The 23,217-nt window shown below is 43.7% G+C and overlaps 1 protein-coding gene across 7 annotated transcripts in view; it reads left to right on the forward strand.

Annotated features, from left to right (window-relative positions):
- The first annotated feature begins 7,613 nt into the window (after positions 1-7,613).
- Lin54 (lin-54 DREAM MuvB core complex component) overlaps positions 7,614-23,217 on the forward strand; it is a 72,796-nt gene continuing 57,192 nt past the window's right edge. For 3 of the 7 annotated variants that reach the window (XM_036201175.1, XM_036201180.1, XM_036201179.1), the window contains exons 1-2: positions 9,644-9,944; positions 10,479-10,688. In XM_036201175.1, coding sequence (XP_036057068.1) covers positions 10,670-10,688 — 19 coding nt within the window. In that variant the 5' untranslated portion in view covers positions 9,644-9,944; positions 10,479-10,669. Of the gene's footprint in view, positions 7,758-9,623; positions 9,945-10,478; positions 10,689-23,217 lie in introns of those variants that run through there. The other 4 variants (XM_036201176.1, XM_036201181.1, XM_036201178.1 and 1 more) reach the window with 3 other exon arrangements.

Below are 23,217 nucleotides of genomic sequence, written 5' to 3' on the forward strand. Positions count from 1 at the left end.
TGTTTTGTGGTCCATCATTGAAGGAAGTCAGGACAGGAACTCTGCTTAGTCTCCTTTCTTATAGAACCCAGGACCACCAGCCCAGGGATGGCACCACCCACAATGGGCTGGGCCCTCCCTAAATGTCACTAATTAAGAAAATGCCTTACAGCTGGATCTTATGGAAGCATTTTCTCGTGGAGGTTCCTTCCTTTCAGATGATGTTAGTTGTGTCGTTGACATAAAACTGGCCAGCCAGCACCGTTGTCACTCTTATTGATCCCTAACAGGATGTCCATGAGAAGCGTGCTTGCGAAGGTTTGCGTGTCCACGCCTCTGTCACCCTGACTAGTCAATGGAACTTTCCGGTTTTGTAGCCATCCAGTCCCAGTGCTGTGCTGCCTCTCACCAGTCCCTTCTCTTCTCACATCTTAGCAGCTTCTGTGTTCTAATATTAGACAGCTCTTCTGTTTGTAAAGACTTACCCAGGACACGCTTAGGTGTGTCCTTTTTCATCCATCCTGCCTGGAACACAGACAGGTGTTAAGTCTATATTTGAGGGACAGACACTTCCTAGAAGCATTTAATTTTCACTGTTCTGTTTTCTGTTCTTTTTTCCAGATAACCATTTATTGGGCTGTTTAGATTTATCTTCTTAGTGACCTGTATTCTTCAGCATAATTTCTTATGCCTGGAAAAGATATCTTTTCCAGGCAGGTGTGGTAGCACACACCTTTAATCCCAGTACTAGGGAGACAGGCAGAATTGTTGAGTTGGAGCTCAGCCTGATCTGCATAAGGAGTTCCAGGCCAGCCAGGGCTACATATTATGACCATGTCTCAAAAAAAGAAATCTTTTCCATGTCTCCACTGTGGGGGTCTCCCTTTTCCTCATGGTCCGTTGGCCTCCAGTCTGAGAGGACAAAGGGAGTAGAGGCAGCTTGCAGGGCTTTGTAGGGTTGTGATTACAACAGAAATAGCCTTCCAGGAGTCAGCTTCAGTGAGACAGCTCGATGTCCTTCCAGAGCAAGGGGAACAGAGAGGACAGGGACATCACCTGATAGGTGCTCACAGTATGCTTCCTTTGCATTTGGCAGCAGGCTCCCATCATGCAGAGGGGCACAGCATCTAACTATCATATGGGCAGCAAGGAAGAGCATTTACAGGGGGACCTGGGTCAAAGGTCATACTTAAGTCAGGCATCCAAGCTCAGGGAGCTTCCAGATAAGGTCAGGCAGAGAGTGGGAAGCCCCTACAGGAGTCATCCTCCATTTCGCACCTAGGCTGGAGAGCTGTGCAGACATGGTGAACTGCAACATTAAGCAGCAGGGTCTTCCAACATCAACCTATGAAGGAGAACTCAATAACTCTCCTTCAACATATGGATGTAGTTTTTCTTAGAAATCCAGATTGGCCAGGCAGTGATGGCACACACCTTTAGTCCCAGCACTGGGAAGGCAGAGGCAAAAGGATCTCAGAGTTTGAGGCCATCCTGGTTTACAGAGTGAGTTCCAGGACAGCCAAGGCTACACAGAGAAACCATGTCTTTAAAAAAAAAAAATTACTAATTTTATGTCACATTGAACCAATTTTCCCCACTAAATGAGTTTGTCATAAGCTTCCAGAGATCTTCCAGTCTTCAAAAAAATTTGCTAATAAGGGATTATCATGTGTTGTATTAAAGAAGGTAATATGCTAAGTCTGGACATGGAGGCACATGTCTATAATCCCAGCAGCTGGGAGGCTGAGGTAGTGAGACAGCCACCAATCCACGGCAAGCCTAGGGCTACACAATCAAGAGCCTGTTTAAAAAAAAAAAAAAAAAAGTCAAAGTGGAAGGTAGCATGTTCCTGTTGACTATGTCTGTAGAGACTTCTTGGACTTCAGACAGGGGCTGTCACAAGCCAAGGCCTTTTTTGTTTGTTTGTTTGGTTTTGGTTTTTCAAGACAGGGTTTCACTATGTGGCTTTGGAGCCTGTCCTGGAACTCACTTGGTAGCTCAGGCTGGCCTAGAACTCACAGAGATCTACCTGCCTCTGCCTCGTGAGTGCTTGGATTAAAGGCATGCCCCACCACTGCCCGGCTGCCAAGGACATTCTTGATAATCTTTTGGAACTGACCTGTGGTAAGGACATTTCTATTAACTCATAGATACTTTATGACTAGCATTACATCTGGTACAAAATAGGTACTCAGTAATATTTTGTTGTTTGTTTTTACTCTTTTCCTGGGGGGGGGGCGCTACCCAGCTTCCAAATAAATTACACATGGAGGCTTATTATATTACTGAATGCCTGGCCTTAATTTGGCTTAGTTTCTTGCCAGCTTTCTCTATCTTAAATTATCCCATCTACCTTTTGCCTCTGGGCTTTTCCCATTCTCCAACTTCTGTAAATCTTACTCTTACTCTGGTTTGCTGTGTAGCTGGGTGGCTCCTCCTCTATGTTCTCTCTGCCTGATAGCCCCGCCTATCTTTTCTCCTGCCTTGCTATTGGCCAGTTCTTTATTAAACCATCAGGTGGGGCTGGAGAGATGGCTTAGAGGTAAAGATCACTGGCTACTCTTCCAGAGGTCCTGAATTCAATTCTCAGCGCTCACATGGTGGCCCACAACCATCTGTAATGAGATCTGGCGCCGTCTTCTGTATACATAATGAATTAAAAAAATTCATACACAGAAAATAAATAAATTAAACAAAAAACATCAGGTGTTTTATACAGGCACAATAACACAGCTTTACAGAGTTAAACAAATGTAATATAAACAAAAGCAACACATCTTAAAATAATATTCTACTACAGCAATATATTTAATCTTGTTTTCTAATAATCCTACCCAATGCTTACCTATATATCCCTGCTTTTATTTCATTGTTTTCTAGTCTGCTTTCCTCAGAATTGCTTCCAGCTAGACCTGAGGGTTTAGCTCAGGGTTAGCACACTCCCCAAGCACTCAGTAAGCTGTGAGATCAATCCCCAGCACCAGTTGTTTTTCTTTTCTTAAAAAATCAAGGACTGCGGGCTGGAGAGATGGCTCAGAGGTTAAGAACACTGGCTTTTCTTCCAGAGGTCCTGAGTTCAATTCCCAGCACCCACATGGTGTCTCACAACCATCTGTAATGAGATCTGGCGCCCTCTTCTGGCTTACAGGGATACATGCAAACAGAACACTGTATACATGATAAATAAATTTTTTTTTTTAATTGAAGATTGCTTACAATGTTTCCCCCAAGAGTTGCAACGCCACCATAGAAAGATCAGTGAGGTTGGCTATCAAAGTCACTAATCCCAACGGTGGGCTGTGCAGCAGAGGAAATGAAAACATGGTTCACCTGCATGCTTTGTTTGTGTTTAAGTAAACCACAAAAACTGCAAAGAGAAAAATAATTGAAAAAACAAAAGCCAGAAACCGGAGAACTGGGGGTGAGGAAACGGAGTCCTCCATGGACAGTAGCTGCCTAATCCTCACAGCTATCAAATGGCAGGCCGGGATTTCAGCCCAGCCAGTAGATCCAGACTTCAACTAACCTGAGCTGTTTATGATTATTTTTTATACTAATAGTCTCTACAATATTTATATTTCTCACTTAAATTTTTTAGCTTAGTCACTATGGAAAATATAAAATAGCTGTTATATCTCTACATTTTAAATTTTACATTAATTCATTTGTGGGAGGGGCATGTGTATGCCACAAAACACGTGTATATGTCTGAGGACAACTTGAGAGAGCTGGTTCTCTCCTTCCTTGAGGGTTCTAGGGGTCAAGCTTAGACTGTCATGCTTGGTAGTAAGTAGCCCACCTCTTTAGCCATCCCACCAGCCCCTGCATCTCTACATATTTATCAAGTACTTTTTGTTGTTGTTGGAGACAAGGTCTCATAATGTAGCTCTGGCTGTCGAGGTTGGCTTTAGACTCACAGAGATCTGCTTGCCTCTGCCTCCCAAGAATTCTGGTGTTAAAGTTGTGTATCATCAGGCCAGGCTTAATTACGTTCTTGGTAAGAGTATTCTTGTAATAATGGGGATGGCCTCGGACTCACAGAGATCCACCTGGCTCTGCCCCCAAATGCTGGGATTAAAGGCGTGTGCCACCACTGCCCAGCTTAATTGTAGTCTTGATCCAAGGAAGGAAACCTTGTCTGTGTGTGTGTGACAGGGGTGGTGTCTCACTAATTAATCCAGCCTAAGTGCTGGGTTCAAACTCCCAATATTCTTGCCTCAGCCTCCAAGAAGCTGGGATATGTGTGTGTGCCACCCTGCCCAGCTAAAAGCTTTGATTCTTGATCTTATATGAATTTCATTTACTTATTTTTAAGATTTTATTTATTTTTTCCACTTTTTAATTTATTTTTCTAGTATTAGCTTGATACAGTATAAATTCTTATCCTAATTGTGAAATGTTTCATTGAGGCTTGCCCAGTAAATGAGTAAAACCAAAACTTATTATAAGCCACAGTCATCTTAGGATCCCCTTTGCTATACAGTCTTCCTGGTTCTGTGGGTTGCAGTTTGATTGTTCTTTGCTTTATATCTAGAATTCACTTATGAGTGAGTAAATACCATGTTTGTCCTTCTGGGTTTGGGTTATCTCACTCAGGATGATTTTTTCTAGTTCCATCCATTTGCCTGCAAATTTCATGCTGCCATTGTTTTTCTCTGCTGAGTAGTACTCCGTTGTGTAAATGTACCACATTTTCTTAATCCATTCTTCAGTTGACGGGCATCTAGGTTGTTTCCAGGTTCTGGCTATTACAAACAATGCTGCTATGAACATAGTTGAGCATGTATCTTTGTGGTATGATTGAGCATTCCTTGGGTATATGCCCAAGAGTGGTATGGCTGGGTCTTGAGGTAGTTTGATTCCCAATTTTCTGAGAAACTGCCATACTGATTTCCACAGTGGTTGTACAAGTTTGCACTCCCACCAACAGTGGAGGAGTGTTCCCTTTGCTCTGCATCCTCTCCAACACTGACTGTCATTAGTGTTTTTGATCATAGCCATTTTGACAGGCGTAAGGTGGTATCTCAGAGTCATTTTGATTTGCATTTCTCTGATAATTAAGGATGTTGAGCAATTCTTTTTTTTTTTTTTTTTTTTTTTTTTTTTCCCCCGAGACAGGGTTTCTCAGTGTAGCTTTGCACCTTTCCTGGAACTCACTTGGTAGCCCAGGCTGGCCTCGAACTCACAGAGATCCGCCTGCCTCTGCCTCCCGAGTGCTGGGATTAAAGGAGTGCGCCACTGCCGCCCGGCTCTTCCTCCCTCTCCCCCCAGCATTTCTTTAGATGTCTTTCAGCCATTTGAGATTCTTCTGTTGAGAATTCTCTGTGTAGCTCTTTAGCCCATTTTTACAATTGGATTGTTCAGTATTTTGATGTCTAGTTTCTTGAGTTCTTTATATACTTTGGAGATCAGTCCTCTGTCAGATGTGGGGTTGGTAAGATTTTATTTTTAAATTATGTGTATCTGTGTGTGTCTGTGTGTGTGTGTGTTATGTATGCATGAGTAAGGGTGCCCTTGGAGGATAGAAGAAGATTTTGGATTCCCTGGAGCTGGAGTTACAGGTAGTTGTAAACCACCTGATATGGGGTGATGGGAGATATAGGGTCTTCTGCAAGAACAGTATCTGGTCCTAACCATGGAGAGCTCTCTCCAGCTCCTTCTAAGAACTATAAGATTCAGCATATTTGCTGAGTGTTACATAATGCACCCCAAGATATCATGTTTTTTCCTTTAATAAATTGCACCAGTCTATTGACTAACGGAAGACTATCATTGTCCACATAGACTAAGTACTTTGTCATGGTGTGAGCTCTTTTTACTAGGGATTGGTAACAGTCACGTTAGTCTTTGTAACAAAGTCACAATAAAATCAGCAAAGTTTCCCTTGTCTCTAGGTGCTGTGTTACAGTAGTGATAGCAGAAGGGACTCAGAATTTTTCTATCAGGGCAGGTGTGTGTGGGCAGGGGTGGGGTGGATGGGGATTATAAAGCCAGGCAAATTTGGGAACCCCGTCTCTGCCCTCTCTCTTCCAGACATGCCCCCACTGTACTGCTAGTCACTTGACCAGGATTTCTGGCTAGTTCTCAAAGTTTCTCATCAGCTGAGTTCACAATACTGATCCCCAATAAAACCCGTGTGTCACCGGCACGTCTACGCCTATGCTAATTTCATCCCACTGGGCTTGCTAAAGTGTGGTTATAGCCCAACAGTTCAGGCCAATATCTTGTAGCTGCTCCACACCTGTACCAATAATTCTATTTATTTAGCTGTCTGAATCCTGGGACGTTATTTTTACTTTGTAGATGGAAAAATAAACACGTAGAATTTAAAATCAGGAATACTTGGTTTTAAAGTGATAGCTTTAACATAACTCTCACCTCCTTCACGCTGTTTCACAGGTACTCATGTTACCTGCATGGCTCCCATCGTCCTTTAGCGAAGCACCTCACAGTTGTGCTTTTACACACTTAGGTTTTCTGTCCTTTCTTCTGTGTAGTTCTCATCTGGCAGAGTAGCTTACGGAATGCTCTCAAGGCCTTTTTTATTTCCTGGATTCATATAAATATCCCAGGAAGTGAAGGAAAAGATGATTTGTAGTTTTTTTTTTTTTAAACTCTTTTTTCGTTGGGGGCCCAATACCCAGCTCCCAAATAAATACACAGACACTTAATTCTTACTTATGAATGCCAGGCCTTAGCATGACTTTCTAACCAGCTTTTCTTTCTTTTTTTTTTTTGAGCTGAGGATCGAACCCAGGGCCTTGCGCTTGCTAGGCAAGTGCTCTATCTACTTTTTTCCTCTGGGCTTTTATCTTTCTCTATTCTATATACCTTTCTTTCCTTCTTACTCCGTAGCTGGCCGGTTGGCTGGCCCCTGGCATTCTCCTCTCCCCCTTTTCCTCTCCTCCATCTCTTCTCTCTCATTTATTCTCTTTGCCTTCCAGCCCCGCCCACTTCTCTCTCCTGCCTAGCTATTGGCCATTCAGCTCTTTATTAGACCAGTCATGTGTTTTAGACAGGCAAAGTAACACAGCTTCACAGAGTTAAACAAATGCAACATAAAAGAATGCAACACAACTTTGCATCGTTAAACAAATATTCCACAGCATAAAACGAACGCAACACATCTTAAACTATATTTCACAATGATTGAATACAAAGAATCCATACTGCATTAGTGTAAGATGTGGACTGTCTTGCAAAGCAAAACATCAAAAACTCCCTTTCAAAATAAGTTTAACCCTGCCTGCTCCTCTCAGGAGCTTTTCCGCGCTCCTGCCAAAACTCATGTCTAAACCTCGAAGAGATGGGCATTCGAGAGGGTATGTCGACTCCCGCCTCACTCAAGGTCGTCACCAAGCCGGGGCGCGCTGGAAACCGCACCTACTGTGGTCTTGTCACAGAGCCAGGAGCGTGAACCTACGGGGTGTTCCCGGCCTTCGCTTGGACCGGGGCCCCAGGAGGGGTCACGTGGAACCCGAGCGCGCGCCCCACCAGCCTTGCGCAATGACGCGGCTCGGGTTGCCAGGGGGCGGGGCGGCGCGCGGAAGGGGCGGGGCGGCGGCTGCCGGCGGAGGCGGGGCGGCGCAGCGGCGGGCGGGGCGGCGCGCGGGCGGGGCGGGGCGCCCGGCGTATTATGGGATGCGGCGGTGGAATGGCGCTGGGCGCGTGATTTTGAACAAACCCGGGTCTGTGTTTCGGAGGCGCCGCCGCCGCCGCGGCTGCTGGGAGCCCCGGGAGCGCGGCGCGAGAAGGAGGCGGCGGCGCCGCCGGCTCGGGTGAGTGTCAGCTCCGGAGAGCCGGGCTGAGCGGCGGGCACCGGCGCCGGGCCCGCGGGGAGGTGGCGCGAGCCGAGAGCGGCGGCCAGCTCCCGGGCAGCTGGGCCGGTGGGCCGCGGCGGGCGGAGGGTCGTCGGGGCGCGGCCGCGAGCCGCTGGCGCCCGAGAGCGCGGCTGTCACTCGGCGGGGTCGGCGCCGCCCGCTCCGCGCTCGGGAGGAAGGGCCGGGCGGCTGTTGACAGGCTCTCGGCGCGGCCCGGGAAGCAGCCACCGGCCCCGGGCTTCTGGGAACCGGTTTTGCTGCTGTGTCATTTCGTACCAGCGCCTCCTTTCGCTGCTGCCCGCCGCCGCGTTCTTCCTACGCCCCTTTGTATGGACTCCTCGGGGTGTGTGTCCGTTTCCCTCGCGAAGCCCACCAGCCAAATGTCATAATGTTCCCGCGGTGCACGGGGGAAGGGAGCGGGCTGGGACTCAGCCTGGCCAAGCAACGGTAAACAACCATCCGAGTGCCCGTGGACCCGACTGTTGGTGGGGGAATAAAGTTGAAAGATGTAGAAACTGGGAACCCTTTATACGCTCCGCCTCTAGCGGGCTGTATATAAAAACGCGCCGGGAGTGGGTGGGAGACAGCACTTGATTAAGCCAGAGCCTGCTGACTTTTATATGGAGTTGTCATTCAAACAAGGTAGGGAAATGAAATGGCTCCTGCTTCTACCTTATTCTTAGGTAAACTTAAGACAGTAGAATAGCCCTGTTCACAACCCTGAGATTCAATTTTAGAGCTTATGTTGTAGCTGGATGATAAAAGAATACAGCTTTTGAATTGGCAATTATTAAGACTTTCTGAAATTAAACCGCTAATTTTTGGAGAATGCTGGTCCCATTAAGAAGCCTTGGAGCTTATGTGTTCTTATTCCTTAGATGATTAAGCATTACTTGTATCCTCTTTTGGCTACTTATTAAACTAAACGAGGAGAGGAACTGGAAGGGGTGGATAGGTCATTCCGGAATCTTGTTCTAAAGCAAGCTGTTTATTTTCACTGCATTGAACAAGTGTATCAGCAGCAGATGGTTCTTAATTTGGAAACTTAGATCCTAAAACCATTTGGCAAGGGATTCTAGCGAAGAGCTGTGTTTTCTGTTAAGTTAGAAGGCGATCATTCATGTTTCTTTCATGTCTCCACAGTTGGAATTAATCACTTTAATTCAATACACTTTAAATTTAGTGGCACTTGTACAACTTAAACCAACGACAAGTTGACGTAATGGTGTTCATGGACAGAAATGGCCAAAGTTAAGTGGAAAGGGAAATAGTTCAGAACTTTATTCTTAAAAATTAAAAACAAAACGAAACACTGTAGGATCAGCCCCTGTAATTAAGGGGTGCCGGAGAATCAGACGTGCTTATGGAAATAGCTGTACTGTCAAAGCTGTGGGTGGGGTAGCATGCCAAAGTTGGTGAGTGACGTTGAAGGTCTCCGGTTCCGAAATATACACAAAACACGGTCTGCCATCTCAAGTATTTTTCTGGAAATGAGTTTGGTTTTTGTTTGTTTGTTTTTCTGTTCTTGTGTCAGATTCCGCATGGCTTGCCCTCTTAACAAATATCTAGGACTTGGAATCTCGCAGGTTTCACGACTCCCCTTGGCGTCCCTGCGGGGCCCGCGGGAGCTGGGTGTCTGGTCCTGGGGTGCTAGGTCTGGCTCGGCTCGCCGGGGAACCCTAGAACCTCCCGTGTGCGTTTGAAGGTTGGCGGGGCGGGCGGGAGGTTTCCCCGGATATGTGGGTGTGTGCTGCTCGGGAGGGCGGGCCGGGGCGGGAGCAGGAGGAAGGGGGAGGTGACTGGCGGCGGCGGCGGCGGCGGCGGCGGCGGCCGGGGCTCGGCTGTCGGGGGAAGCTGCTGAGCTGTGATGGTGATGACGAGGTGAAAATGGCGGATCTTTCGAAATACAATCCCGGCCCCTGACATACCAGAGGCGGCAGCCGCGGCGACATCGCCACCCCGGATCCCTCCTGGGTCCGCGGGTACCCTGGAGTGCTTCTTTTCGGGCAAACTGGGAAAGGAAACAGCTGGACAGAGCTACCGTGCACTGGCAAAACCAGCACTTGCCAGGGCTCGGAATTGCCCGGGACCTTCTGGAGCCCGCTCCTCAGAGCCGGAGGGTGGAGAAAGCAGCAGCCTCTGGAGGTAGAGGAGAAGGGGGGTGCCCGGGGGCTCTGTCTGCAGAGCTCTTTATTTGGGAGCTGGGGGAGGAAATGCGTTGCGGATCAAGAACGACTTGTCCGGAGTGCAAAGAATCAGTAGCCTCCTAGTGACATCAACATTATTTTTTGAGTATCAAGGGCTGAGTTCCCTTACACCTAAGGCTGCTGCCGAGGCCTAGAGGAACCGCTAGTACTTATCGTGATTTCCTGATAGAATACTTACAATACCCACTCAGTGGGGGTTGGCTGATGGTGTTCAGCAGTTCAGGGAGTTGTGTTTCTTTGGGGGAGGCAGAGCATTGGCATTTTCTTCCACATTTAATGTTGGTGACAGAGCATGGTCTAACTTGTTGGGGTGTGGGTCCTCACCTATTTTTGAACATATGGACCAGTGTTGTAACAATCAAAAAAATTTTTTTTTATGTGGCGCTGTCATCCTTGGGTGGCATCCTTTGAACCGGCCACTTGGCAAATAACAGTTGATACACTAAATCACATTTTCTCCTCTGTTTTAAAGGGAATTTCTTCTCTGTCTCCATCCATTCATGAATTCAGAGAGCGAAGTTATGGAAGATTTTATAATAGGCTGTATACTGCAAGTGAAATTCCATTCTGCTTATGAGTTCACCTTTCCTGTCAGGGCCATGGGGCTTGATGCAAGCCTTGAGCACATTAACCTGGTCAAGACATTGAACCTGTTGTGTGCAAATGCAGCTTCTTTGTTCAGGTAACTAGAGCACTGCCACCGTGATCTGAAGGCTTGATTGACCTTTATCGTGGCCCCAGCTTACCTTTGTCACCTGAGGGTCCTTAGCCAGTCTCCTTGTGTACAACAGGAATGATACTGAAATTTTGAACACTGATTTGGAGTCCTCCTTATTTCTTCAACTTAAGTGGTAGAAGGTTGGGTCAGCAACCTTGAATTATGAGAGTAAGCAGGTTGATATTTAAGAATTCCTACTAGATATATTATGAGTAGCAATGGATTTTCCTTTCTCAGGTTGTCTACAAAGTAAAATGAAGTACTTCATGTATTAGCATATGGTATATTGTGTATATACAGGGCAAATATCTTGTCTGAATGTGTGTGCATAGTTTGGACATTGGCTTTCACTCACTACAAGAATGAGAAGCCAAAGAATGCTTAAAGCAACTATTTGAAAGGTCCTTAGCAGATTTAATGATTGTTGTTCACTAAAAATATAATTTGAGGGGCCAGCCAGATGGCTTAGCCGGGAAGGGCACTGGCCTTGCTAGCAATCCTGAATCTGAGTTCAGTCCCCTGGGATGTACATGGTGATAGGAGAATACCACTATCTAAGTTGCTCTCTGACTTCCTCATGGCAAATGTGCTCCCCCGACAAATCAATGTAAAGAATATTAAAATGGCGGCTGAAGACACAGCTCATCCCTTAAAAGTGTTTGTACCTGTCCAGAGTTCCCAGCACCCATGTGAGGCAGCTTCACAACTCCTTTGAGCTCTAGCTCCAGGGAATCTGAAGCCTTCTAACTTCCTTGGGAACCTGCACATATGTGGCATATACACACATCCATAAAAAATGAATCTTTTTTTAAAAAGAAGAAAACATTACACACACACAATTTGATCTTGCATTATTCAGTAGAAATCTGTGTTTTTTTAATTAAATTATGCTGCAATTTTTTGGTCCACATCAATTAGCTTACTTATTAAGAGTAAGAATTTTTAAAACTTAAAATGCTTTGTTACTTTTAAATGGGAGTCTTGCTGTGTAGCCCAGGCTAGCTTGCTCGTGCGTGCTCTTGCTCACTGCTCTCTCTCTCTGCTCTCTCTCTCTCTCTCTCTCTCTCTCTCTCTCTCTCTCTCTCTCTGTGTGTGTGTGTGTGTATGTATGTATGTATATGTGTGTATGTGTATGTGGAGGTGTTTTGGCTACATGTATGTCTGTGCATCACATTCATGTAGTGTCCTCAGGCCTTGAATACTCTGGAGCTGGGAATACAGACGGTTGTGGGCTGCTGCCATATAGGGTCCCTTGGAAGAGCAGCTACTGCCCTTAACTGCTGAGCTAACTTTACCTGCCAACTCTGTTGTCTTTTTTGTTGATTCTTAGTGATTATCCCCCACCCCTCTCCATATTTAGTCTCTTTCTGTAGCTAGGTTGGCCTGAAATTTGTAGTGACACAGACTAGCCTCTAACTCAGAATGGTCCTGCCTCCCAAGTGCTGGGCTTACAGGTATGAGCCACCATGTCTGGTTTGTGAAACCTTTAAACTATCTTTTCTTTGAGACAGGGCTTTTGTATGTAGCTCTAGCTGCCCTGGAACTCACTATTTAGACCAGACTGACCTTGAACTCACAGAGGTCCACCTGCTTCTGAGTACTGGGATTAAAGGCATGTGCCACTGTACCCATCTGTGATTACCTTTAAAATTTTTTTTCTTTTTTTGAAATTATAATATAATTACATCATTTCCCCCTTCTCTTTCCTCCCTCCAAAACCTTCCATATAACTCCTTCTTGATCTTTTTCAAGTTCATGGCCTCCTTTTTCATTAATTGTTGTGACATAGATGTGTGTGTGTGTGTGTGTGTGTGTGTGTGTGTATTTCTAAATACATAAGTACAGCCCACTCAGTCTATATGATAATCATAGTTATGTGTGTGTGTATGTGTGTGTATGTGTGTGTGTGTGTATTTCTAAATACATAAGTACAGCCCACTCAGTCTACATGATAATCATGGTTATGTGTGTGTATGTAAGTACAGCCCACTCAGTCTATATGATAATCATAGTTATGTGTGTGTGTGTTCTCAGGGCTGACCTTTGTCACTGGCTGACTAACTGAACTGGTGTGCTCTTCAATAGGGAGACTATTCTCCCTGTCTCAACATTCCTAGGGTAATTATCTTTTTTTTCTTTTTTAGTTTTTTGAGACAATTTCTCTATGTAATAGCCATGGCTGTTCTGGAACTCTCTTTGGAGACCAGGGGTTAATCGCCTTTTAAAGCCCAGTGTGTATTGGCTTTTTGTTTGTTTGTTTTGTTGTTGTTTCTCAAGACATGGTTTCTCTGTGTAGCCCTGGCTATCCAGGAACTCACTGTGTAGACCAGGCTGGCCTTGAACTCACAGAGCCATCTGCCTCCCTCCCAAGTGCTTGAATTAAAGGCCCTTCCCACCACTGCCTGGCACTAGAGCTCAGTTTTTAGATCATTTTAGTAAGGAAAATTGCCTATTAGTAATTTAAGTGTATTTGAATGACTGAAAGTAGAATTTGCCTCTGGAGAAAGTCAGGTATCTCTTTTGTTTGGAGAGGAACAATACAGTTGTTTTGCTCGTTTGGGTTGGTTGCTGTTTTTGGAGACAGGGTTTCACTGTAACTCAAGCCAGTATGGAACTGGAGATGCTTCTTGCCTCTGTTTCCCCAGTGCTAGGATTCTAGATGTTTGGTGTCACACCCACTTTAGAGTTTCACCATTATTTGTCAAACAGGTTAAACATCCCTAATCTGATCCAAAATATTCACTCAAAAACTTTTAGGTTTTAGAGCATTTGGATATTGATGTAGGGATAACATTAGAAGGAAAAGCTATACATATATCCCCAATGTGAAACTTGAGAGTTTGAAACCCTTCTGATACCAAGCATTTTGGATATGGAATAGTCAGCCTTTATTAGGGGTTGTCTGTGAGTCCTATACTATGCTAGGGATATAGGAGGAACTAATTTAAACATGATTGCTCAAGAGGGCTTTCAGTTTAAGAATTGTTGAGGTAAAGCTGAAACTGTACACTAAAGGGGCCTTACTGTGGTAGGCTCTGATTGCATACGACTTTTGAGTAGAGGCAGTCTCATGACTACACCTGGGACATAAAGCCAGGAATGTTTATGTAAGATGAACTGTAGCTGAGAGGAGACAAGTTGAAACACCATAGTGTACTCCAGGCTGGGTGGAGTAATGTGTGCACGATCCGCATTGTACATACAACAATACAGACTAGTATTTCTATGGAGTTGTGTCAAAGATTAAAAGATCTATTTTTTAAAAATTAATTTGTTGTTTGTGTATGAGCTCACATGCTATGGCCCACATGTGGAGATCAGAGGACAACTTGAGAGTTGGTTCCTCCATGTGGATCCATGGATCAAACTCAAGTCATCAGGCATGGTGGCAAGCATCTTTACCAGCTGGCTGCCGAGCCAACACTCCAGCCCCAGATTAAAAGAAATGGTTTTTTGGTTTTTTGTTTTGTTTTGTTTTGTTTTTGTTGTTGTTGTTGTTTTGTTTTTAGCATCACATTTTGGCATGCTTTATTGAGAAATATAGAAAATTAAGGGCCTAGAGAAGAAAAACATGCAAATAAAGAGGAAAATGAGAAAAGATATACAATGAATGAATGGCTGAAGAAATGAATGTAATTTAAAGGAGATGGTATTTAGCTGGATATGGTGGCACTCACCTTTAAATGCAGCACTCAGGAGACAAAGACAAGTGGATTTCTGTGAGTTTGAAACCAATTTGGTCTATATAATAAGTGGTAGGCCAGCCAGGGGCTACATGGGGAGACCCTGTCTAAAATAATAATAATAACTTAAAAAAGACATTTAAAGAAAAGTTATTTGGAAACTATTAACCAGTGTTCTTTTCCTTTTTATTTATTTAGTGATGACCTTATGGGGTATCAGTAGGATATGAACATGGGAATCCAAGAGGCTTGGTTAGCATCTATCTTGGTCTGGATTCTGGTTGCTGTGATAAGATACCTGAAGAAACCATTAATTCTAACTCACAACTCCAGGTTTCAGTCTGTCATTGCAGGGAAGTTAGGGTGGTGGGAACCTGAAGTAGCTAGCCATATCCTCCAGTATTGGGGGGGGGGGTGTCACTTCTCAAATTGGCTTATGCTATCGTCTGGACATACCATGGCCATTGCACTCATGACTCAGCAGCTGTGCTTACCTGCACAGGACTATTCCAGAACAGAAACAGTCAATCATGGTGAGGAAAGCAGGGTGGCAGGAGCTCAGATGAGGCTGGCTAGCAGTCTGGAAGCAGAGGCAAGTGTTGATGAAGGAATATTAATGCATAAAAACAAAACTTAAAGGGAGAAGCAAGAAAGAAATGTGGAGTTACTGTGAACCCATGTCTTCATAATGACCTTGTGAGTGAGTGTGAGATTACATGTGTACTGGCTGGTTTTGGGTGTCAACTTGACACAGGCTAGAGTCATCAGAGAGGAAGGAGCCTCAGTTGAGGAAATGCCTCCATGAGATCCAGTTGTAAGGCATTTTCTCAATTAGTGATCAAAGGGGAAGGGCTCAGCCCATGGTGGGTGGTGCCATCCCTAGGCTGGTGGTCCTGGGGTCATAAGAAAGTAGACTGGGCTGGGCGGTGGTGGCGCACAACTTTAATCCCAGCACTCTGGAGGCAGAGGCAGGTGGATCTCTGTGAGTTCGAGGCCAGCCTGGTTTACAAAGCAAGTTCCAGGAAATGTAGATGTAACCGTCTTGTTAAATAAGAAACACAGAGCCAGTTGCAGAGTTAAAAACCAAGAGGTCAGAGCAATAGCTGAGAGCCTTACCCTTCACTGCTTCTGCTGTCTTTCCTCTCCACCGAGAGCTATTTCTGTGTGTCCTGTCTTTTTTATTGACTTTCTGTTCTGTTTTCTCATTGGTTGTAAACCCAGCCATATGACCTCCTCATCACTGCCTGTCTGTACAGACCTCCAGGTCTTAAAGGCGTGTGTCTGCCATGCTGGCTGTGTCCTTGAACACACAGAGATCTACCTACCTCTGCCTCCCAAGTGCTGGGATTAAAGGGTGTGCACCACCACCACCCAGCTTCTGCTCTGGCTTGCTCTGACCTCAAGGCAACTTTATTAACATACAAATAAAATCATATTTCAATACAAATAAAATATCACTATAAGGAAAGGCCCAAAGCTACACAGAGAAACCCTGTCTCAAAAAACAAAAAAAGAAAGTTGAGCAAGCCAAGTGGAACAAGCTAGTAAGCAGCACCCCTCCATGGCCTCTGAATTAGCTCCTGCCTCCAGGATCCTGCCCTGTTTGAGCTCCTGCCCTGACTTCCTTCAGTGATGGACTGTGATGTAGCAGTGTAAGCCAAGTAAACCCTTTTCTCCCCGACTTGCTTTATTGTCATGGTGTTTCATTGCAGCTCTAAGAGAGCATGATAAACATCGAGTAGAGCCAAGATCAGAAAATAGGTCTTCTCTGTGGAATCCTAATAGAGAGTGTGTTGTTTGAGATGAGGTCCTCTACATAATCCATGCTGGCATTGAGTGCATGATACTCCTGCCTCAGCATTCTGGTATGCTTCTTCTGTGGTAACGCTCTGTAATAAGTTCTTTAAAATGTAAATGTATAGCCTTTTATTTCCATCTACATTATTTTAAACTTTTAGATACAATTTACTTCTTTTTCATTGTCACTGTGCTAAATCAAATCTGTTTATCTCTGCTGTGGACTTTTTACTGTAATAACCCTTTAACTGTCTGTCCAATATAATGCTGAGATGAGGTTACCTCTCCCAGGGTATAGCTATGGTTGTTCTGTTTGTCTGTTGAGTTTTATGCTCTTCAGGGCTTAATTTCCCAAACTTTCTCAAAGTCAATAAGTACCTATTAGTTAAACTTCTGATAAAACTGTAAGTTGGTTAAAAGTTGTGGGTTTTTAGATAGTATTATCAGAAGATATTGTTAAATTTACTTGAAAATAATTTCTCATTTTGTTTGACATGACTTATGGTGGTGTGAATTTTTTATTTAAAGTGCTGTAAAGTGCAGAGTAGTGTATTGACCCGCCTTACACAGTTATTTGCAAAGCTCAGTATAAATAATGGTAGTTTTTTATGGTACTCCTTCTCCGTGGTTAGTTTATTCATTCTTCACATTTCTACTGAGATGCTGTTGTTTGCCAGCTGTTAGGCCTGAGGATGGGAGGGGATTTTGGTGAGGAAATCCCGTAAGTCCCTTTCCCCCGTAACTCATGTTCTAAAGAAACGGGAGGGTAGTCAAGTTACAGACAAATAGACAAGAACTTCGTGATGGCAGTAGATGCTATGATGAAAATCAGGGTGTCGGATGTAGTGTCTGGTGGTGATGAAGGTGGTGTGTAACAAAGGGCATTGAGACAGAGTCCAAAATCATTAGACTTTTGAATTGAGTGACTCTGATGGGACTTAAAGCATTCAACCATTTTTAACTGTGAGGGGGTAAAATACTAGCTTCCAGGAGTGCATTTTTGCCTTTAGATGCTTAGAACATTCATGCTATGAACTATGAAGCGGCTGGAGGCATGGGGATTGCATTTTATGTTCCGGTTTCTTCCCCTCCATACATTGACTGGGATTAACTCTTGTGTAGGTGAGCAAACTGAAGCTCCTTAACTTCCTTGGCCTTTGAAAATCCTCTTTCCTTGGACTCCACTTCAACATTGATGAAGACACATATGCTAGCACATAGCTTCCATTCCTAGGGATAAAATTAGGTAATGAATCATATAACTAAAGGGCCAAACCCTTTTCCTGCCATGCTCACAAGCTCTGGAGGATTTGCTTAAGTGAAGGTTAGTATGTCCTGCAAGTGACCCTAGTTGAAATATGTAAGGATATAAGATGCTCTAGAGACTTCTGAATGGCTTCCGAAGGTAGCCCTGGCTCTAGAACTTTGCACAGTCCCTGATTACTTACAGACTGGCCAAATCAAGTAAGCGTTTCTTATTAGAAGCTTGAACTCCTAGTTCAAAAGGGCATACACAGCTTCTAGTCCTCTGTATTGCATGTGGGTCTCCGCTGTCTTGTTCCCGTCTTCCCTCTTTTCTTTCCTCCTCCTCTGCTTAGCCCACTCTGGAGTCTGCCTATGTGACTCAGGCTGGCTTTGGAATTGCCTCAAAATACAAATCCTCCTGCCCCCCAAGTATTGGGATTTCTAGCATGTACCACCATTCTGTGCTATTCCAAGTCTCTTAACAGGATGAATGTGGACTTAGTTTTTAATGGCGGAGCTTTAAAGGATAGGACCACAATCATATTTAGGAACTTCATTACTTTCTCTCAGTGGTTGTTAAACAACAGAACAGTTGGTTTTGTGTTTTTTATTCAATAAGTTGCTTTCCTTTTTTCCTTGCTATATACGTACAGTTCAGTCTTGCCAGAGACTCGGCAGTCTCTCTTCTGGGGTTAGAGAAGTAAGTGTACGAATACGCCTGACTGAACATGAGTAAGGATATGGACTATGCAAATAATACCCAAAGTCAACTTGACCTAACATTTTAGAACACTGCCTTTAGTTTAATGTGTTCAAGTGCACAAGGTGAAACATTTACCAAGATAGATCATAACTGACTCATAAATCTCTTATTTCAAATTGTGGAAATGCTAGAGTTTGTCTTCATTAATACAAGATACATAGAAAAATCTCCAAATGTTTAGGTATTAAATGCTATCTATTATATGTGTGTCAAAGATAAAATCACAAGGACTGCTTTTTTTTTTTTTTTTTTTGGTTTTTCGAGACAGGGTTTCTCTGTGTAGCTTTATGCCTTTCCTGGATCTCGTTCTGTAGCCCAGGCTGGCCTTGAACTCACAGAGATCTGCCTGGCTCTGCCTCCCAAGTACTGGGATTACAGGCATGTGCCACCACTGCCCGGCTTAGAAAATATTTTGAAGTGAATAAATGATAGTAGAAATTGATCTTAATGGAATGCATTTAAAGTAGCATTGGTATTCTTTGGTTTGTTTTTGTTAGTTTGTTTTTTATGTCTTAATGGCTTATTGTAGGTTTAGAAGGCTTGGGAATCAATCATCCTGCCCTTGCGAACTGTAACTCTGGAAGCCAATGTGGTCTTTAGTATGTCTAGGCTGCACTATCCCTTTGCTTTTTAGTAATGTTTTCTTGCCATTTTGGGGAAGAAACAACAAAGTTTTGTCAGTGATCTGAACCATAGTTTTAAAAATTATGTTTTTCTGGAGAAGGACAGATAGCAAACATCTAAAGTTTTTCACGCATAAACTTGCTCATATATATGAGCATCTATCTATATCATCTAGAAATTTAACAAACAATAACAAAAATATCCTTAGGATGAGAGTGATGTAGATAGAATAACACTGTGGGCTCCAGGCTGGGCTTACTAAACCCTGACCCTTGTTGCCATTTTAAGATTCTGGAGAAAGGAGGTCAGATTACACCTAAGGTACTCAGAAGGAAGAAGGGAAACATCAACGACAACATTGAACAAGGTTAAAAATGACAATTGGAGTCTCCAACTAGATTACCAGTCAGGAAAAAAGGGAGAGAACCAAATACCAGTGGGAGGAATGAAGAGAGGACTTTTCTACAGAGCCTACAGATGTTGAAAGGGAAGAATATTATATATAACTTTAATTATATATAATTAAATATAATTATGTGCTAATAAACTTGGCAATTTATAGGAAATACACGAATTCCTTCAAAGACACAAAACTATCAAATATCAAAGTGACTCATAAAGAGTTTATCAAAGATATTAAATTTATAAGTTTAACAAAAAACCTTTTTTGTAAGCTAGGCACAGTGGTTCCTTTCTATAGATGTTTGCCAGGTTGAAGCAGGATCACTTGAGGCCAGCCTGTGTGCATGTAAGACCTTGTCTCTAGAACAAAAACAAAAGAAAGCTTCCTATAAGCTTTGTGTCTCAGATAAATTCTAAGCAATATGTAAGGAGGAAGAAGACAATTCTGTGCAGACTTTTTCTGAGCAGAGAATGTGCTCCACTTCATTTTGTCAGACTAGCATTATTCCCAGGCAGATGCTTCAAGAAAAGAAAACTACAAACCAATACATATCATGAACATAGACAAAAATGCTTAGCAAACTATTAACAGAATAGAATTCGGCAGTTTATACAAAGTGTGATACTTGATGAAGTGGTGTGTGAGAATGTAGAACTGGATTGGTAATAAAAATCAGTTTAACTTGCATACTAAAGTAGAAAACCATCTGATTTATTTATTTATTTATTTATTTTTTGTGTGTGTGTGTGTGTGTTTTCCTGGAAATTGAACATTGGGCCTTATACATACTAGACCAGTGTTCTATCAGTGAGCTCTGTTTTCACCCCTCACCCTTGTGTGACTGCATCTTAATATGGACATTGGTGGGTTAGTTACTTTTCTGTGCTGTGATACAATACCATGACCAAAGAGCAACTTAAAGAAGAATGTTTATTTTAGCTTACAGTTCCAGATGGAGAGTCCACTGTGAGAGAGAAGGCGTGGCATAGGAGCAGGAAGCTGGCTGGACACATCTCTCCATATACAGAAGGTGCATAGAGCAAGCAGGAAGTAGATGAGGCTGTTAACCCTCTGAATCCTCTCCCATTGATGTACTTCCTCCAGCAAGGCTGTATCTATCAAAGTTTCCATCACTTCCCCCAAACAGCCCAACAGCTGGGGATTCATTATTCATACATGAGCCTATGGGGGCCAGTGCTCATTCAAACCCTACCCAAGTTAGCCCTGAACTCACAATCTCCCTGCCTCCTCATCCTCCTAAGTCCTTGGATTATATACAAGAACCACCATTCTTCATTTAAATTTTTATTATTTTTACTTCATCTATATGGATGCCTTGCCTATGTGTATGTCAATGTACCACATGTGTACAGTGCCCTCAGTCCAGAAGAGGGCATTGGGTCCCTTGGAAATGGAGTTACAAATGGTTGTGAGCAGCTGCCATAGGTGCTGGGAGTCCAGCCCTGGTCTTCAGCAAGAGCAGCCAGTGCTGAGCCCGTTTTCCAGGCTTGTTAGTTTTTTTAAATGATAGGCAAGATGGCTTAGTGGATAATGGTGCCTTTGGCCGAGCCTAATGACCTACATCCAGTGCTAGTGACTCACATGGCGAAAGGGAGAATCAACTCCCTCACTGTCTCCTCTGATCGCCACAGTTTCACTTGGTACTTGTGCCCTCACCTTACTGCCACACAAATAAATATCGTAATAAAAGAGATCTTTGAAAAAGTCAGAAAACAGGATGGAAGCTAACATGTTCAACTTGGTAAAGGAAATCTGAGAAACCTACAGAAAAACAAATGAGATTGGAAAGCAGGAAAGGATGTCTGTTTTCATTCCCCTGAGTCATCATTTTGTGTGATGTCACAGCAAATATTGTAAGGCAAAAGAAATAAAAGGTGTATACCTTTTATTTAGAAAGGAAGAATTACAGTTGTTACTTGCAGACGATATTGAGCATTTTAAGTAATCTACATTGAAAAGCTACTACAGTGAGTAAGTGGGCTTGGGATGCAGGATACATGGACAGCATACAAAAACCAATTATATCTCTGTATTAATGACAAACATTTGGAAAAGGGGGGATCATTTACAGTAGCTTAAAAACATAGAGTACTTAGGGCTAGATTAAACAGTATGTAACAGATGTATATACACTTGGAGTATAAAATGTTGAGATAGATAACCTGTCGGGAGAGGACTCTGTGGGTCTTTTTGCATTTCTGTACAAGTTGCAAGGAAATCAGGGACAGCTGGACAGCTGGTTTTTGTTTTTGATTTTTTTTGAGATGGGAATCCTTGCTGTCCTGGAACTTGCTTTGTAGATCAGGCTAGGCCTCAAACTCAGAAATCCGCCTGCCTCTGCCTCCTGAATACTGGGTTTAAAGGCATGTGCTAGCTACCATTGCCCAGCATCAGCTCTTGTTTTAAAAGATCTTTTTATGGTGGTGCATGTCTGTGAACCTAGCTAGTGGGTGACTGATGGAGAAGGATCCCAACTTTCAGATTAGCCTGGGCTACTTAACCAAACCCTGTCCAAAATAAAATAGAGCTAGGAATGTGGCTCAGAGACAGTGTATTTGCCTGTCATGCACATGAGTCTGGGTTGTGTTCACCAAAACCAAAAGCAAATGATCTTGGATGATACAGTATCCCTCGCTGTAGCAAAGGGTAGCTTTGCTTATTGGCCAATCTAAGAAAAACACCGTCTCCCTCTGCGAGCAGTAGGGATGCCAGCTTCCAGTATGTTGGGCATTAGCCTGGGCAACCCCTTTGTCTTCTCAGTGGGCCTGGGGGTCTAGAGGAACTGGCTTCCACATGATTCTCATGCTTTTCCTCTTACTACTAAAAAGAACAAACAAACAAACTTTGTCTCAGACTCAGGACTTTGTCGTTTTCTGCCTCTGAAGCAGTAACTGGCTACTTTGTTTCCTTGCTTGCAAATTGCCTATTTAAAAAAAACAAATCTCCCACCTCAGTTGTGGCTCCTGGTAAGGAAGGGAAAGATAGGCCCTTGTGGGCTAGGAAAAGGATGTGTCTGGTAGTGAAGGATGTCATCTGTGAGTTAGACAAGAACAGCTTGGACGGAGAGGGTTTTACCTGTTAAGTAATTAGAGGCTCAGCTGAGGAGTGGAAGCTCGCTCGGCGATGTTTACTCACTGTACACACTCAACTCCATGCCCCTAGCTGAGGATTGTAAACCTTAGTTGTTGTACACATTCAACTCCATGTGAGTTAAGGAGCCTTCAGAACTTGTGTGGGGACTTCGGCAGGGTGGTAACGAGGACATGGAGCTTTGTGTTGATTGAAAACCATAGGAGTTTGGTTGGGCTGCAAGAGTGAGTTCTTAGGATTGAAAGAAATGCCAGCTTTGCTTATAAATGTGGAGTCCCAAGCTCCATCTGTGGCCTGAGTGAAGGAAAGAGGTAGATGAAGGTTGGGATGAGGTGTCCCTGTCCTTAAGAAAGACCAAAGTCCATCCCTGTGTGTCTACGCCCCATTTTAAAGCACATTGTAAAGAAGGGAAAAAAAACCTCACAGTTGAAGTACTGTAAGTCGGGGCCCTTGGGTGCTCGGTCCCTGTGGCACCCAGAGCTGTGGAGTGTGCCCTTCCTTGCAGCGTGAGTTTGAGGCTGACCTTTACTGTTGCACTTGTTACTCATTCTCTTCCTTTCAACTGTTAAATAATACTCTCCTGCGCAGAGCTCCCACGCTCTGTATACCCATCCACTTAATACTGGGCATTGGAACTTTCTCAGTTTGAAACTGTTATGGATCACCCTGCTGTAAACATTAAGTTCAAGGTTTTATGGCTGCATCTTTCCATTTCTTTTGAATAAATACCTAGCGAGAGTAAGGAGTCAAACTTTTATGGTTCTGTTGGATGCAGGCACTCCAATTACCTCATTCAGTAGGGGTAGAGCATCCAGGACATGGTAGGATAATGGAGAGCCTGTGTGGCTGTGGGTGGGGCCCTCTGTT

Source organism: Onychomys torridus, chromosome 10, assembly GCF_903995425.1.
Source record: "Onychomys torridus chromosome 10, mOncTor1.1, whole genome shotgun sequence".
NCBI classification, from domain to species: domain Eukaryota; kingdom Metazoa; phylum Chordata; class Mammalia; order Rodentia; family Cricetidae; genus Onychomys; species Onychomys torridus.